The 19,184-nt window shown below is 38.3% G+C and overlaps 1 protein-coding gene and 1 long non-coding RNA gene across 3 annotated transcripts in view; one reads left to right on the top strand and one right to left on the bottom strand.

Annotated features, from left to right (window-relative positions):
* LOC119694321 (telomere length and silencing protein 1 homolog) overlaps positions 1-8,286 on the bottom strand; it is a 32,746-nt gene extending 24,460 nt beyond the window's left edge. Inside the window, exons 1-2 of one of the 2 annotated variants that reach the window (XR_007266980.1) lie at positions 7,752-8,286; positions 6,052-6,592 (exon numbers count right to left, since the gene is read on the bottom strand). Coding sequence is in view for 1 of the 2 variants with exons in the window: in XM_038120398.2 (XP_037976326.1) it covers positions 6,102-6,592; positions 7,752-8,181 (921 nt within the window). In the remaining variant the exon portion in view is untranslated. Of the gene's footprint in view, positions 1-5,991; positions 6,593-7,751 lie in introns of those variants that run through there. The other variant, XM_038120398.2, reaches the window with a different exon arrangement.
* Positions 1,889-3,447, top strand: LOC125489435. The gene is made up of 2 exons (XR_007266989.1): positions 1,889-2,050; positions 3,412-3,447. It is a non-coding gene; the product is annotated as an uncharacterized LOC125489435 (long non-coding RNA).
* Positions 8,287-19,184: the final 10,898 nt, after the last annotated feature.

The raw sequence follows: 19,184 nt of genomic DNA, 5'->3' as shown, positions 1-19,184 counted from the left end.
TTTTATTGCTAAGGCGAAGGGCATAAATAAGGGTGCTTTTCCACCAGAGATGTGCTATGCTACGATGCTATGGATGCGTTTGATATCCACCAATCATATTAATTGGTGCACATAGCTTAGCACTGGTGGAAACGGATTCAACTAAGATATGTTTTTTGTATGGAATGATGCGTGCTATGGATGCGTGCTATGGATATGTGCTATGGACCATCGCGAGTGGTGTAGCTATGTATGTGCAGAGCAGACCTACAGTATGCCCGCCGCCCCCGTCGTTTCCCTACTATCGATACATAGCATAGCTCGAGATGCGCATCTTTCTCGCACAGCTACTTTGCGGCGGCGCATCTTCGTAGCGCATCTTCCTCGCACAGCTACCTAGCGTAGTATTGGTGGAAACGGTCACATATTTTCGTAGCGTAGATATCACATCTTCGCAGCATAGCTGCATAGCACATCTCTGGTGGAAAAGCACCCTAAATCTGTTACTAAGACGTTTCAGCTAAATGACTATAAAAGATGTCTATTTAATCAAACGCGAAAAATCGATTGTACGTTAAGATTTAAAAAGAATAAAACATGTTACATTTACACAAAAATGCTCCAAAATTTCACTGTCTCATAATGATACGAATTGAAAATTATTTGAAAACTCAACTGATACTGTTGCCTGGGGGCATTATAAGATGCCTGCAGAACAGCGTTGCTGATGGTTCCCTGCGGCGCTCCGCTCCCTATATGGGGAGTTTTCATCGACTTTAAGGAATACTTAACCAAGGATGTTAAGGGACCTGAGCAATGGCGAAAGGCTCAGTTCCTCCTGAAGGCGCCACTGGACTGCGGTTCGCCACAGTGGGACTAGCTCCAGGCCCTGTAGCACGAGACGCTATTAAGACGCGACTAAAGTTCACCGTCGTGCTCGCTCTATAGCACGGATGCACAGACCGCGGCCCGCGGGCCGCATGCGGCCCGCCGGTCGAATACTAGTGGCCCGCCGACAGCAAAAATAATAGTTACCCTCGTACATTCGAAAAATATTATTTCTAAAAACAATGTTCGAAAAGTAGTTAATCACAGGCAATTCAAACAATTCCTTGATGACATTGAAAGCGAATATAGAGATTTATTGTATTAAGGATACAGAAATAAGGTGGCTAAGTCGTGGATTGACACTGGAACGATTTCTTAATTTAATAAGAAGAAGAAATTCGTTTTTTTTCTGGCTGAAAAGCAAAGGGATGTCCAGGAACTTAAAAATCCTGATCAATGCAGTTAGAAATTATCGACATTGAAAACGACCAAGATTTACGCAGCTAATTCAACGAATGAAAATTACTGAACTTTTACCACTGCATTGAAAAAAATACGTACAAAGAGCCTATAAACTCTGCTTTAAAAATGTGCCAGCTTTTTGGTTGTACCTATACCTATATGTGAACAAATCTTTTCAATACTAAATCGACAAAAAAATCGAAAACGCCTTCCAAAGGAATGTTTGGAAGCAGTTTTACGTATAAATTGAAGCCAAATAAAAGATTATAAAGCCGCTGCCACGCTTCAAAATAAGTCAATTATTTTTAAATTTTAACATTAAGTACTTATTTTCAATTCTTGATTGTCTTTAATTACCTATAAGTACTTCTGGCGGCCCGCCATCAGTTCATAATTTGTCCGAGTGGCCCCTAGTTTTGATAAGTCTGTGCATCCTTGCTCTATAGGCTGCGCGATGTGAGTGAGCGCGATGCAAAACTCTTGTCACGTCTTAAATGCGCCCGTACTAGCCCTTCAGGCCTTCATACAACGAACGAACGCGTGAAACCGCTCTTCGGAGTCGACTTTCTACAGCAAGGCTATAATTTTTTTAACAATGTTAGTGATAATATGTTTATAATATAACTTTTTTATTTAAACGATGAATAAAAACATTTGAGTTTAACTTTAACAGTGTGTAAATGCCATCAAATTGCATGCGTTGATTGCCTTTTGGATTAGGTACATTACTACCGGCCCTGGTCTTTCTACATTACGCCAAATTCTCACCGAGCGCGATAAGGTTAATTGTATATAAGATAAGTTATTAATTGTATATAAATTATAACGCAGAATGAAGGTGCTGCGCACAATCCTGCGAGGATTATTGTAGTATCCTTAAGCTTGTCTTTTTCTTATGTATTATTACCTATAAATAAATAATTCTACATTTATAAACTCCGTCACGTCTAATCTTCACTGCTCGTATCACTTGTATGCCGATGACTTGCAGATTTACAGCCATGTTAAAATCGACGAACTGGATGCTGGCATTGCTGGGGTGAATGGTGATCTCGACGAGATACTGAGGTGGTCACAGAATTACGGTATTTCCGTCAACCCCAAAAAGTGCCAATCCATCATTATTGGTAGTTCAAGACTTTTATCCTGTCTGGACTACAACACTGTACCTCCAGTTCAATTTGACGGTCGTGTGGTTCCCTTCTCTCCAGCTGTAACTGACCTAGGTCTGACTATCGATGAGTACCTGAGCTGGGAGCAACAGTTGGAAAAGGTGTCTCGCAAAGTTTACGCTTCTCTCCACTCCATGCTGCGCCTTAAAAACTTTCTTCCTCAACACACCAAATTAGCACTGGTCAACTCACTGCTTCTACCGATTCTAGACTACGCGGATGTGTGTTATTTGGATTTGACCGAGGCACTCCTCAATAAGCTTGAACGCTTATTGAACACCTGCATCCGTTTCGTTTTTGGGCTACGTAAATATGATCATGTGTCCCAGTACCGCGCACAGCTTAAATGGCTCCCCATTCGAGATCGTAGAAATCTACGGATTCTATGTCTCCTCTTCTCTGTTCTCCACGAGCCAAATACTCCCCCTTACCTTAAGTCCATGTTTAGCTTTCTTTCTGACACTCACACTCGTCATCTCCGTTCCTCCCATAATCATCTATTAGCACTGCCCTCCTTCCATTCAGGTTTCATGTCAGACTCTTTCGCTGTCACCGCTGTGCGTCTTTGGAATAATCTTCCCGAGAACATTAGGAAAGCTCCTTCTCGCAATGTCTTCAAGCGACTAACCCGTGCTCATTTTCTCAGCAAGTTAGATAAATAGCATTTTCGTGTACTCTTTGAATATTATTATTATGTATGTATATATTTATATATAATTTATAGTATAATATGTAAGTATATTTTATGTATTTCTATTAATTTAATTATCTAGTGACTATATTTAGTTTTTCCTGTTCAATTTTTTTTTTCTTTTTTTGCACCTTTCTACTTGTTTTCTTGTACCTCCTGTAGGTTGGCTGGTAGAAAATGCTTTTAGCATTAAGTCCACCTTTTGTACACTTATGTTATATTTGTGCAATAAAGTATTAAATAAATAAATAAAATAAATAAATAATAAAAAAAAATAAGGGCGTTACAAAATGTGTTTCTCATTCACTGGAAATTTAAGATGGGAGCGAAAACGCAGAAAGCGCAAAACAATGTACATTTGACAGATAATTGGATTTTAGCACTACTGCATCCGATGAAGATACTTCATGCTGGATTGGTGTAGGATCTTGATATCGGTGAGACGCAAGTCTATGACGCTGGAGGTAGACCGAGTACCATTTCAAACCAATCAAGAATCAGAAATAGTGCAGATATAAGCAGTATGCACGAGAAAATAACAAACTCAAAGTGCTGTATTTATGTAAAAACAAAGCTTTAATGAAGGAGAAGCTACGACTTCTATGCAACACACCTGACGGGATTGCAATGGAATTTCATCGAAACTTTGGAGAGCGATTTAAGACAGCAACATCAGTTTCCCAGACACTGGTATTTCAAAAATCTGTTAGCCAAAGACTCTTCAGAGCAAAGCAATGGCAACAGGCCAACGACTTCGGGATCGTCTACGGTTGTCTTCGGGATCGTCTAATTGTATTTGTTTCTTGTTTGGATCCTTTTGTGTATATCAATTCTAAAGTCATATACGTAACGCATGCTCTCTGCATGCCTCTTGCTCTGACATTAAAATGTCAGAGCAAGAGGTCATAGATATAATTTTTACTAACTTTGCACACCATTTCAATGCGCCATGTGAATGATTCGACATAATATTATCTCAAGACATTTCATCCCATCCTCGTCGCCAATGTACCAAAAAGGCCAAACACCACAAACATATTATCCACTTTCCATAGTCGTAAACGGGCAATGGCAATGTAATGGCCACCCGTTTTTTTCGTAAAATGCGGGTATAATAAAAAAAACATATGATTGTACACTTGTCCAAAATTAATAATGCACATGCAGATCTTCATACCCAAATCATTAAATCGTAAGAGCCTTAAAAAAACACTTGCATTTTGCACCTTGTTCGAAAGAAATAGGAGTCAATACCATGTGTCACATAATCGAAAACCACCGATCTGTCAAAGATTTCTATGCGCATTATCAATTTTGGAGCACTGTACATATGATTTTTTCATTAGTACCTGGGTAGTATTTTACTGATTACCGTACAAATCGAAAACTCATTCTTTCGTAACCTATTAGCTCGTACCGGGTTAATGGGTTAATCATACATACCTATATGTATAGCCTTTTTTTTTCTACAGCTGATAATTGCGAAAGTGCGCACTTCTGCACCACCCTACCCTATGGCACAAATGTTTAAAGAGTAGGCGGCACACGCACGATGATGGGGGGCGGGCGGCGCCCTGGCACTGGACGAAACGTTGTTCCCTATTTGAGTAGCCACTTTACTAATCACCTCTTTCAAATCTTATCGGCCCATCACTACTCTAGAGGAAGAAAAATGCTTCGTTACCAGGCCCGCCTATCTGTCTAAGGTACGCGAGCCTGGTAATGAAGCAAATTACAACTGGCTTGATAGTTCAGCGGGTTATCTTAATACACAGAGTGTAATTGAAATGCATAACCATTTTATGCATAATGAAAATCAAACATTAAATAACAGTTTCAAAAAACATTTCACGAATCATCACCATAGTGCGAAGCAAACGCCGCGTTTCGGCGCTGCATCGCAATGATTTCGGCTTGTAAATTTTGACAATGAAAGGACGAGATCTTTGCGGTGCAGTGCGGCGCTATGGTACAACCAGGGCTTCTTAGATATACAGGGTTATTGGTAAGTAGACCAGATCCTTTCAGGAGGTGATAGAGGAAGGCTTTTGCAGTCGATTGAACCCAATAATGTAGTGGCTAGTTTTAAGCATAAAATTTTGGCAAAAAATTAAAAAAACCTTAAATATTAAATATCTTAGAAATGGTTAAGTTTCGGATAATACATTATTGGGTTCAATCGACTGGAAATGCTTTCCTCTATCACCTCCTGAAAGAACTGGTCTACTTACCAATAACCCTGTATGTAAAATCATAGCAAAGTGTACGTAACAAGACTATTTGAAATCTTCCTTCGAAAATGGACCATAGACAATATTAATACCCCACATAGTCATTTGAAAGAATATTAATGGACCAGTTTTTCAAGTTTTTGGAGTGCCTTCATGAGAAAGCTTTAGAAACCTAGCTTGTAATGACAGAAACAATGAGATGAGAACCCATACGACAGAAGCATCAATTTGTATAGCTATTATGTATAAGTAAGTATATCTCTGTGTCTCGATTAAAGTAGATAACTTCTCTCCTCTCAGCCTCTCGCACTACCAACCACTTTCTCGACATCACCAAAGGTTAACTGGTAGAGAATGCTACTAGCATTAAGTTCGCCTTTGTACAATGTTTTTGTGTGCAATAAAGAATTTATAATAATAATGATCCCTAATAAAAGACAAGATTTTGACAAGATTATAGCCAAGAATTTATCATTCAACCTTGAGATACTGATTTGATTAGTCAGCATTACAGGAGTCAATGAGAAATTATTGGGAATAGTCTGTCCCTACCGAATAGACAAGTACCTTAGGGTAAGATATTAAAAAATTCTGAGAAAAATAGCTAAATCATGAAAAACTAACGAAGTGCAGTTCAAAAAATGACATGGCATATTATTTTCATCTCCAACAATGAACTTGAACATACCAGAATAGATACAAATTGCTCAATGATGAACTAGCATCATTCTAGCATGTTCAGTATCGTCTGAATTGCTTTTTGAACTTTTCATAGTGATAATCATCTGTTGCTCTCTCCCCCTTAGCTTTCTTTACAATCTTGTCAACACTCTCATCTATATTTATATTTGCAGTCTCAACTTTAGCAACTGCCGGTTTCTCCGCTTTCCTCTTCTTGTTGTCTTCAATGTTGAAGCGGTTGTGCTGAACAAAGTTCACAGCCATATTAGTTGGAACAAATTGAGAAGGACCATCCTTTTTGTTTCTTCTCTCCCATAACAGTTTCATTTTGGCTTCTTCTGTGGCTTCAATATTTTTTATCTTTGCATCAATGCCAAGGTCCACCTCCGGTATGCCACTTAGCATTTGATTAGATAGCATTTCCTCAGACTTCTGGGTAGAGGAAGACCTCAAGTGCTCGGGCAGCGACAGCAAAGCAGCCTCCTCGGGGGATAGGTATTTTAGGGCATCATTCTGGTCAGAATCCTTCTTATCACCTTTATGGCCTTCTGAAAAGAAAGAAAATAAAACTTTCGTTAGTAAATAACAATAAAACTTGAGTTAGTAAATATCAATAATACTAACTGGCCAATATCATACATTAAGGCTGGTTTTCAACCTTCAAAAGTTAAGGAACTTGGGACTCCGCCGTAATGAGCTAATGAGTCATCATTTGAGGTGAAGAAAAGCATTGTGAGGAAACCTTTCAAGCCACAGCACATAATATAAGCAAATATACAGTGCTCCAAAATTGATAATGAGCATAGAAATCGGTGGTTTTCGATTATGTGACACATGATATTGACTCCTATTTCTTTCGAACAAGGTGCAAAATGCAAGTGTTTTTTAAGGCTCCTACGATTTAATGATTCCGGTGTGAAGATCTGCATGTGCATTATTAATTTTGGACAAGTGTAAATGGATTGCCTTTCGTTTCTTCTGTCATGAGCGACAGCGGTTGTCAGAAGAAAAGAAAGGTGATCCATTTACATTAAGCTTATATGTGACTTGACCTTTACAGTGCATACATAACAAAACCAGCCAACAATGGCCATGCATAGATTACAGTTCATGAGGTAAATAGTTGATTTTGACACAGAATGGCATAAATTTAAAGTATAAGACCATCAGCGTATTAGAATATGGGGCAACTCCACAGATAAAACAGTCTTGACCTAATTATGCTTAGAATACAATTCTCCAAACATGTCATTTATAAGACATACCTACCCATTGTGACCCCTGGTTCTTGCTGGCCTGGTGCACAGTTAATTCGCATGAATGTGAGAGTGAGAGGAATACATACAAAAGAGACTGGCCAAATCTGACCCGCTTTGCAGCCACTAACCAAACCTATTTTTATTCAGTGATAATAGGGTCTAAACGAGGAAAAATATTTTAATATAAACCACTTCAAAAAAAAATATTTGCTTGAGAGAAACGTCTAGTACAGTACAAAGACTTGATCATTCTTTAATAATAAAGTTTACACCAGGATATACTGTAATCATGGGCTACACATCAGTGTGTTTCATCAATGGCTGCTCTGGCGGGTCATGGCGCCATAGAGACATGGCCATTCTCCTTAGTGGGTGAAACATTGTTGGACACATAACACCAACAGTTTACAGGTATAGTTGCAAATAAAGAAACAAATGAAACACTAACCTTTTCTTTTCGACAACTGTTCTTCGATATACTTCATCATTTCTTCATCTTCGTCACGTTTGTTAGTCTCCGCTGAGAACTGAGTACCAATACCAGTGTCATACGCGTCATCAACCTGTTTAACTTGACCCGTTTTCAATGCCTGCATATTCACCATGCCACCAGCCTTTATCTTAAATGGGTCTTTGTCTTTAAAAGTTAGCTCTTCCTCTAAAGAGATCTTCTCCCCTGTAGCTAACGCAATCACACTGACACCTTGAGGCCTTTCACGTAACTGCTGGACTAATTTTGCCTCCTCCAATTTCGCCAAAATTTGCTCCTCGTCGTCAGAATCTTCATCCTCAGATTTGCATCGCTTTCTTATGTTTTTTCGCTTTACAGGCTTAATTTTAATTTCCTCCACTTCGGTTTTGATATCAGAAGAATCCATAATTTATATAAAAAGGGGATATTAATTAAAAAATCGTTCTTGATCACAAATACAAATGACGCCAGTTGCGTTTTACTTGTACTCGTTGTATTGTAGCACGCACTGCACGCAAAATGGCCGACAATAGTGTTGCGTTGCCTCTTGTTCCTTGATAGTATAATGCTCGACAGTTTATCGATAAATACGATACTATTATATTAGTCAATATTAATATCAAGTTTGTAAAAATATATAGCAAGACTCCTACGACCTTGGATTGACGGATGCTTGTGCCTGGTGAATAAAGTTCATCTTCCCTAGAAAACCAACAAATGCTTTATTTTACAAAGAATAGGAAGTTTATAACTAGACGGCCTTCAACAGCCCTTTGTTAAATTTTTTATTTTATTTATTTATTGAATTATAGGTACATAAGTAATAAAATAATTATGCTTAAAATAATATAAATAATAATCATTATTTTTCCCTATTGCAAGATGATAAAGTTCAATTTGTATTGTAATGTATGAGTAAACAATTAAAAATCATTTTATAAAATGACAGTCATGAACATGACACAAGTTGTTTTAAATAGTTCTTATAGCGGCCATTGGAATGATTTGACTGATATGTAAGTACTTGTTTGATTCTCATAACAGAAAGACATCGGTATGTACCCAACATATCGATGGGGTCGAACCATAAATTTCGATTGTTTGTTCGCCCGTTCGGGTAAGCACAACACTAGCCGACCACGCCCAACGGCCAACACCACCAAACAAACCAAAACAAGACGGTCGTTGTCTATGGACATCAAAACGTAAGCGTCTAATCTGTGGCCGATACACATAGTTTATTATAGCTTGACCTCAGAATAATCACGGATGTACTATTAACAGCCAAGTGCAAGTCTAGTCAAGTCAAGTCGTCTACAGCAACGACGCTTGAAAAATACACATTCTGAACTTGTAAATTAGACTAAATAGAAGTACTATTAAAAGTGGTGAGTTCTTATTCTGAGTTTAATACTTCAATCTTTTTGCTCTCTGTGTGCAATAGGTATTTGACGTTTTGTACAACTCAGATGCACTATGTTATCATGACATCTATCGGCTTGAACAAAAACTCAACTGACAGCTGTCAAGGAAAACGGCTCATAATAATACAAAGTATAGTTTCGAACGTTACCAACAGGGGCGCTTATCAAGATCTCCTGCCTCATGAAAGATTACTGCATTTTTTTATTTGTGTTCTTTAACGGCTGTCCAGCTGGCCAACCCAAAAATCCTGGTGGGTTCTACAGATTAATAATTGTGATGTAGGTAGAAATAAAACAACACGTGCACTATAACAAAAAAAAAAGCAGTATGAAAGCATTATAAGCGCCATCTACGATTTGGTTCCTGCTGTCAGAAAATAGAAAATCCTACATTGTATACTTGATTTAAGCCATTTGGAGGATTTCAGAGTAGGTAACTAAGGTATTGCAAAGTTTGTTGCGTGGAATATAGATGGCATAAAGATGTGAAAATAATGAAATACTTATTAGGTCCAGAAATGTGAAATATTTTAAGTAACTAGTTAGGTATTTGTTGTACCTAAGTACTTATCAAAACATTGACTTCTTATATTTGTCCGAATAACATTACTAGCACTGTGGAGTAACGTATCTATACATATCTACCTTTATGAGAGTTATACAGTATACAGAGTGTTGCAAAAAGAGTAATATACTAAACCGAAAGCGGGTGACTCAGGCGGTCATTCTGAACAACTTTTGTTCTAAGAGTTTTGGAAATTAACGAAAAAAAACCTTTTCCATAGAATCTTTGTTGGTCACGTGACTTTTTACTAATGGAGAACGAATATTTTTTTCGCGAATTTCCAAAACTCGTAGAACGAATGTTGTTCAGAATGACCCCTTGAATGACCCCCTTTTTGCAACACCCTGTATACCTCTTAGGTTCTTGCGTACATTTTGGTGGTAGGTACCTACTTATAGATAGAAAAGTGTGTAAGTAACAGAGGTAGAGTATGATTCCAGAGTTGGTATTCCATGGTTGGTTCGTATCCGATCCCATAATAAAGAAATACCAGTATGTTGCCCTGCTATTCTATGTTCAGTGAAAACAAACTTTCCTGTATAAACATAAAGTTAACAATTTACAATTTTACTCAGTCACTTATAAAATGATATAAAAATAGATGGAGTTTATTCCACGGATTAATATTAATATGCAAATGAATATGCAAATGTGTTTCTATAACGAGTGGATTGTAAAGTCTTTGTTCGTGATGATAATAAAGACACAAGGGAAACATAAATATCAATCAATAAATACCTAAAGAGTCTAAAGATACACACCTAAACACACACCAATAGTACAGGAAAAACTGCGTGGGGTGATAGTCTAGGTCTAGACCTACATACCTAAACAACATAGTGTTTTCCGCGTAAATGTGTGGTTCTCAAGTTAATTATAATTATTTTGAAGGATTTAGTAGTTTGTCTATCCAAAGATCCAAATATACTTATAAGTACTAATAGTTTTAATGATTTGATTTGATTTGAACAAAGTATACAAACGAAGTAATTTATTCTTTTCATTATCTTGCAAAAGACCAATTCCACCTCATTTATATTTATAAGAAAGTACAGCTAAGTTTACTACTAAGTAGCGGTTTTACTGAAGTAAATATTCTTTATGACTAGCAAGAAGAACACCGCTTTACAAATTAAACAAAAAACGTTCCAGATAGTATGGCTAGTTAAGGGGCCCCTTGCACAAACATATTAAATCTAGATTAAGACCCTGTTTCACAATGTCTGGTTAGTGGCTACCTGTGAGATAAAATACATGCAGTCACTCTCTGTTTTTTTTACAGTAACAGCATGTACCTATTTTATTTATCTCAAAGGTATCCACTAACCAGACATTGTGAAACAGGGCCTTAGTGTCAAATCTCGATTTAAGAAACTTCAATCCATACAAATTTATGGCTTAAATCGAGATTTAACACTAAATCTAGATTTAATATGTTTGTGCAAGTCACCCTAGATGCCACAAATGCATTCATTTCTGTTTACTTTTTTGTTATAATCTGCCATTGAGTATGAATGGTCTGGAGGTCTGGAGACGAAATCGACAGACGTTCTCCTCTGCCGGGGTAGTAGGCCAGAAAGGCCCACCGATTTATAAAAACTAGTCGCAGTCTCAATTTTCACTAGACTCAATCTAGTTGGCAAAGCGTTCGTTTCATTGAAAATTATTTGTTCACATACTAATATGACAGCTTCATTTCATAGAATATTCGGATTTCCGGATTTGTTTACAGATTTGATGGCCTTCGGTCATGGTTTATTGTTATTAGCCGTTGCCTAGCAACCAATGTCAAAAAAATGCAATTGTGATGTACCGGTATGTAGATACCTATGTATTTATCGATAAAAAAGGTCATAGTTGGGAAGCGTCCGTAGTCGAGTTGGCTTCTGTGATCTTAACTGATCCCTGAGGTTAAGCATCATATGGCACGGTCAGCTATTTGATGGGTGACCGATTTCAAAAGGTTTTTTTTTGACGCTTCCGTGCTTCGGACGGCACGTTAAGCCGTGGGTCACGGTTGCTGCTTCGGCAGCAGACGTTAAGCCTAGTCAGACGCCTTCGGGCAGCTTGAAAACATCTGACAGTCGGGTTGCCCACTTACCCGACAACTTCAGTGCATTGTACTCGTCAAAAACGGCGATACGGCTCGCGACTTATCACGTGAGTACATATGTAGTGCCAAAAAAACTATTTAGTAGGTATATGTGCGTCATTTATTGGTTACTTAGGTATTCGTTTTTAGGAAAAGTTATTTAAATAAAGCCTTCGTTTAATAACCATTCATTATTTTACTAATTTAAAATTAGTATTTCCAACCCATGTTCTCAAATTCATCGATAACACTTATCGATAATTGTTACATCCATTGGCAAGAAAAATAAAGACACTGTGTTCATTATTAAATGTCACTTCACGTAAGTCTTATTGCTGGGAATTAAAACTCATAATGGCATGTCAAATGGGACACTATCATGGTAAACGGTAAAATTCCCCCCCGTTAATCTCCTGTTTGATTGAACCACTAGCCCGTTCATTGGATGACGCTGTTCAGTTGTATGACTAGGCCGAACGTTGATTGTAAAAGCGTCACAAAACGTCCAACTACCTAGTTAGCTGACTTAAAATCAGTCAGGTGGTGAATAAAACAAATATGGCGTCTAACAGCTAACAGCTGACACAAAAAGCACCTATATTGTTAGTTTTTTGCAAATAAATTAGCTTTAAAGTGCGTTATTTGTGTTAAAATAGTCTGACAACATGGATTTACCTATTATTACGCCGCGGGCGCATAGTTTCAAAGAAAAAAAGTAGCGAAACTGGATAATTATGAACAACAATATGAAGGTACGTTTTTTTGTTATTGTTTAGTTAATTTGTGAGATAAGAGCTTTGTAACATAGTCTTTTTGTTGACTCTTGTCTGGTGATGTTCACCCTAACCAGACATTACAAAGTTGCTATACTATATCCCATTCAACGACTTCGCTGAATGACGTTCAGTCAAGACGTCGAACGTTACAATCAACGACTTGACGAGTTGTCCTTTAGTCATACAACTGAATAGCGCCATCCAATGAACGGGCTAGTGGTTCAATCAAACAGGAGATTAAACCAGTTGCCTGCGACATATATATAGCAACTACTTCGTGTTTAGGCTTGAATGATTCGTATTGATAAGTAGGACTTTTTGGTATCATTTTAACCTTACTTTTGATTGAAAATTATTGCAAATAAACTAAAAACTATAAAATAAAATAATAATTAAAAAAAATAAAAAACCGACTTCAAAAAACCACTAAAATGTAAGAAATAATTTAAGGTTTACACAAATTCTACTCGTATGTGATAGTACAAATATACCCAAGCAGGAACTGTTCTTTTTTGAAGTTGGTGCCATATTTCTTCAGATTACTTTGTCACCGCACCAACATCAAAAAAAAGAACAGTTCCTGCTTAGGTATATTTGTACTATCACATACGAGTAGAATTTGTGTAAACCATAAATTATTTCTTACATTTTAGTGGTTTTTTGAAGTCGGTTTTTTAATTTTTTGTGTTTCGAGTGTTGTGGCGCTCCTTGAGAGAGGCCTATGTCCAGCAGTGGATGATTATTAGCTGATGGTGAAGCGGTTTAAATATGATAAAATTCTACATTAAATGATTAAAAAAATTGGGGTCACTTGGTGTCGACTATTTGTAAGTGGAACTTTTTCATTGATCGCGAGTGTTATATGGACTACCGACGCCCTAACAAGAGTATTTCAGTTTGATAACCTCTACCAGTCCGTGTCAAAATGGTAATCTAATGAACTGGGGTAATCTACTACTGTAACCTTTGTCACTGGACATTTGAAACTGCGCAGGGCGTGACTAGATTCCACACAGCAGCCGTGTATTGGAGACCAAATTAAGCGCTAGTTCAGTAGGTACATCTTGACCTGAATAGATAGATGGTTAAAATGCGGTATAATTCAGATTTAGAGGCAACTCGGGTATACGTTTGCTCCTATGCACGGTTGTTGCTAGTTACAAAAATGAATATTTCTTTGGGTTTGTGCATACACACATATAGTATTTTTTATACACAGCTTTTGAGAAGACGCGAAGCAACGTACGCTTGGGTGAGGCCAGACGAGCATAATTTTGTGAGTTGTGAGTCGCGTATTCTCATGGGCGAAACTACTGGCTCCCCTCGTTCCCGCGCACACTTTTCTGCCTGAATACGCGACTCACAACTCACAAAATCACGCTCGTCTGGCCTCACCATGCGGCACGTTAAGCCCCAGTGTCACCATACTCTGTTAGATCAAAACAAGGGATTAGTTTTTGAATTTTGACACATCTGTTAAGAATTCAATATGGAGATGACGTATAATTGATGACATTACAATGTAACATGAGTGTTAATGATCTAACTGACTATGGTGAAACTAGGCATAAGCCTTGCATCCCGGTTGCTGTTTCGGCAGCAGTCGTTAAGCCTAGTCAGATGACTTCAGGCATCTTGAAAACATGTGATCATCAGATTGACCACTTACCCGACAACTCTCTCTGCATAAGCTTGCCTGTGTTGGGGTCCACCATAGACTTAGTATATACTGGCGTATAGACGAACTGAAAGCTCGATAAAGCGTGACCAATTTTGATTTGTCAGTGTGTGCATTAGCTAGTGGTGTACCTTTTACTTTTGAGGACTATCGATAAGTTATTTAAGTTCAATGTGCGACCCTTGGAGAGAGTTGTTGTCCAATTTTTACACCACATTATAATTTTGACATAGTGTAAAAAAAATGCATAAATAAAAATAGAAAAATAAAATTTTTCGCTCCTTATTTTATTCACCATTAAACAGATCAATCATCTTTTACTGGTTCCTTACAGTTTCCTTTCTTAAATTATTAACTTTATATTCATACTTAAGTCAAATTGCTGCAAATGGTAGAGTTCTTATTTGGATTCCAACAACGCGCCCAATTAATCTCAAACATTTTCCTGTTATTATAGTATCTAGTGGGGATCTGTTGGACAAATTATACAAAACAATTAATTTATGTAGGTATTTGTTAAAGGATGTACCTTGCCCTGACAAAATAGTTCAGGTACGAGAAGGTAAAAGTAAGCTAGCGTTTATTTTCATAGGTAAAATTCAACATAAAATATCGATAATTATATCGATTAATTTGAGTCAATCCCTAGCGTACATGTAAAATAATTATTTTTTTTTAAAATCATTTATTAAATAAAATACAAAATTTATCAAACATTTAACATAAAATGCACCCTCACTTCGTCAAAAATAAAATACAAAAAAATAAAACAAACAAAACACAACTTACTTAGCTAAATAAACCACCCCAGGACGCACCCGACCCAAAAGTCCCCATAACGCAAGCTGCGTTGCCGCGCTGCACGGCGAGGGAGATCCTCTGTGCCAGGTACGCCCCAGAGCGGTAGTCAAAACCGCGGCTCCTCAAGCGTCGCCCAATCTCCCTGACGAACTGCCTCCCCTGTTCCCCCCAAACCCCAGTGATCTCAATGGCAAGAGGCACAAAAATATAGCCACCCGCAATCAACTGGCCGTATTTGACGCACTTCTGTCGTGCAGCCGCCTCGGCAGCCGCACCCACCGTGCCAGCAGTGTGCCCCACGTGGGACGGGGCAAATGTGCAGGCGCATGTGGCGTCCCAAAGCAGGCACCGACCTTTCTCCCACGGTATCAAGGTGAGACCGTCCGGAAATAAATTGATGAAAATTGTATTTACTACATTCATGTAAATTATCCACAAATGGAAGTCCATTTGCATTTACATGTACGCTAGGGATTGACTCAAATTAATCGATATAATTATCGATATTTTATGTTGAATTAATTAAAATAATGCTATTTTATATTTGATACAGGGGAAAGACAATTTTTAACCGAAAATAAACAAGTCATGGCAGTGATGACGATTTTGGTATTTACCTGTGAAATGTGCAATTTTCAGGATTATTTCTATGATTAACGCCACAATCACTCGCAGAAGATGTTACCATTGTTGAATACAATTAGATTTACTAAAAATAAACAACGATGTCCGCAAAAAATCCAAAATACTAAGGTGTTGATTTTCCGTGTGCCGAATTGTGATGACCTGTCATTCAAAACCAGTCACAGTTTCATTGGATTCGCTATCCTTTTCTATCTTGCCAAATTTCCGCAAGGGATTTTCTTCTCCCTCGCTCGCTTTGTTGGTCTATACGCCAGTATATACTAAGTCTATGGGGTCCACCAACCCGCACTAGGCCAGCATGGTGGACTAGGGCTAAGACCCTTCCTTCATTGGAAGTAGACCCGTGCCCCAGCAGTGGGGACGTGATGGGTTGCGATTGTGATGAATGTCAATCTAGGCTAGGCTAGAGTATACCTCCAGTCCCCAGGATCCATATTACGCTGCTACGAGTTGCTACGAGGCTACGCCTGTTCGTAGCACGTACTACGCCATATCGTAGCACTGTGCACACTGACGTTATTATTGAATCCCACTAATATTGGCTTTCTTTATTTCAATTTTAAGATTTCTGTAAGAAATTTCAAGTTTTCAGTAAGTTCTAATCTAATATAATTCCTATTGTAAGATTTTCATTTTAGAGTAAGTACCTATAGTTCTAATGCAAAAATATAACGTTCTTTAAACAGACTTTTAAAAATGTATGCATACGTAAATAAATATTTCTGGTACCTAAGTATTGTATTTACATAATAATAATAATAATAAGCCCCTCATAAATCTAACTCCACGTCCGGCACGACCATCAGTGCCACGTGAGGGGCGGACGCTGGCGTCGCTTAGCGACTTATACTAACCAGTGGCTAACGGAGGTCTAGTCATCATCATGGTAGCGGAACGAAAGACGAAGCTACCCCAGGCGGGTCCCAGCGTCAACAGCGCTGGTCAATCCCGCACCGGGCCACGAGGCTCGGGCTGCCCCTCGTACTCTGGGGGGGGGCAACGTACCGCTCATCAGAGTGACGCGATCGAACAGCAGATCGTCGCCACCAGCAGAAGAGACGCAGAACTCTACCGATAATACTGCGCCCACTACTCGAACTAGGAGGTATAACCTTAGGTCGCTTCCCGGGGGTCGCCGGGGTGCATCTGGAGCCAGTGCTGGATGTGACAGCATGCGAACCATTGGCGACGCGGAGCTGAGCAGGCGGGCTCCCGCCGAACAATATGTTACAGCCGAACAATTTGACCCGGAATTAGAGCCATACACACTCTCGTCGACATCTTCGGACCCATCATACCGGGCTTCCCCTTCACTCTCTACATCTTCATCTTTTAGCATATTGCCAGTGGATGTTGCCCAGGAGACTACCCCAGTCTGTGAATCTGAGCCCACCACTGGCAAACCATCTAACCGTAGAAAATGGACCACTGAAATGAACGAATTCATTCTGCGCACTTATTTCCAACTAACCTTTGTAGAAACGGACCTTAGCGTATATCTGCCACCCCTTCACACAAAATTCCTTGAAAAATTCCCTAACATGCAAGTATCAAGGCAAAGAGTAGGTGACCAACGGCGTGCTATTATAAGAAACTTACTCCTTCCTGCAGAAACCATAGAACAAATTAGAAATGAGGTCGCTACAGAACTAGGAAACATTCCCACACAAGCAGCACCACATCACGCTAGTACACAATTACATACTTCTCAACCGACAAACACTCAAACTCCAACTCAAACTCAACGTATACGATGGACTCCCGAATATAATGAATTTATCATCCGAGAATATTTCAGGATGACCGACCTCGAAACTAACTCAACTGCCTACACCGGCCACAACTGCATCAAGCTTTCATTAATAGGTTCCCACAACTAAATCATTTATCTGAGCAAAGAATAGCTGACCAAAGAAGAGTAATTATAAATAACCAACTCGTCACGCAAGAAAGGATTGATCAAATAAGACAAGAAGTTGACGAGGAATTACTCTCTACCATAAATAGCACAACCGCACATAATACAACAGAAGAAACAAATGAAACAAATTTTCTTAACGACATCCAACATGACTGCTTAACGAACTCGAACTCACCATCTGCCCCAGATATTATTCCAGAAATTAATCGAGAAATTGAAGAAACATTTCAATCAGCTTTAATCTATTTTCTTAACACAGACCCAACAGAGCGACCATATATACCACGACAAAAACCTTCAAAAAAACTAGCTAAAATAATAGAATACATTGACAAACAAATCCTACCCAAAAACATTAAACAAGATACACAATATAATTTATTTCAGGCTGTTTTATATAGTGCTGCCTGGACAGCTGCTAAACTTAATGGTAGTAAACTAACACTATCCCTTGATTCATCAAACACTCAAAACAGCAAAAGGAAACCCAAATGGCAAATTAGGCTTGAACGTAAAATTTCTGATTTAAGAGCTAAGATAAGTAGACTAACACATTATATTGCTGGAAATAGGAACAGAAAACTAGTATTGAAAGTAGAAGAAATACTAAAGCAATACCAAACACACTCAGTACATGAAGACCCGAACACACAATTAGCACACTTCCTTGATACACTGAAACAAAAATTAACAGTCGCTTCCAACCGTCTCAAAAGATACAATTCATGCACACTACGTAAAACACAAAACATTCAATTCACAAATAATCAGAAACAATTTTATCGCAATCTTCAAAACTCTACCACAAACAATAACACAAATAACACAAATTCTAACCCAGACATGCCTCCAACACACGAATTACACAATTTTTGGTCAAAAATATGGGAGAACCCAGTTGAGCACAACAAGGATGCTGAGTGGATAAAGGAAGAAGAAATTAAAATTTCGGAAATCCCACAGATGGAATTTGAAAATATATCTATAGAAATATTTCAAGATGTATTAAAATGTTTACATAATTGGAAAGCCCCTGGATCTGACCATATCCATAACTACTGGTATAAAAAGTTTACGCACATTCACCCGTTCCTATTTAATTTTATCAACGATTTTATAAAGAACCCGCTATTGTTACCAGAACACATCACCCAAGGAATAACATATATGTTACCTAAAGATACAGAAGATATGAAAAACCCCGCAAAATATAGGCCAATAACATGTCTGCAAACCATTTATAAAATACTTACATCTTGTCTCACACGGATCATATACTTACACTCTGAAAACCATAACATACTAGCTGAACAACAAAAGGGATGCAGGAAATACAGTCACGGATGCAAGGAACAACTCACAATAGATGCAGTAATTTTAAAACTAGTTCAAAAAAAGAAAAAACCGGCCAAGTGCGAGTCGGGCTCGCGCACAAAGGGTTCCGTAGCAGCAAAATTACAGTTAAATCAACCTATCTCAAAAACTATAAGAGATACTTTGATCAAAC

Source organism: Plutella xylostella, chromosome 14, assembly GCF_932276165.1.
Source record: "Plutella xylostella chromosome 14, ilPluXylo3.1, whole genome shotgun sequence".
Taxonomy (NCBI): Eukaryota; Metazoa; Arthropoda; class Insecta; order Lepidoptera; family Plutellidae; genus Plutella; species Plutella xylostella.
Note: the sequence above shows the minus strand (reverse complement) of the source record. Positions and strands in the feature narration are given on the sequence as shown.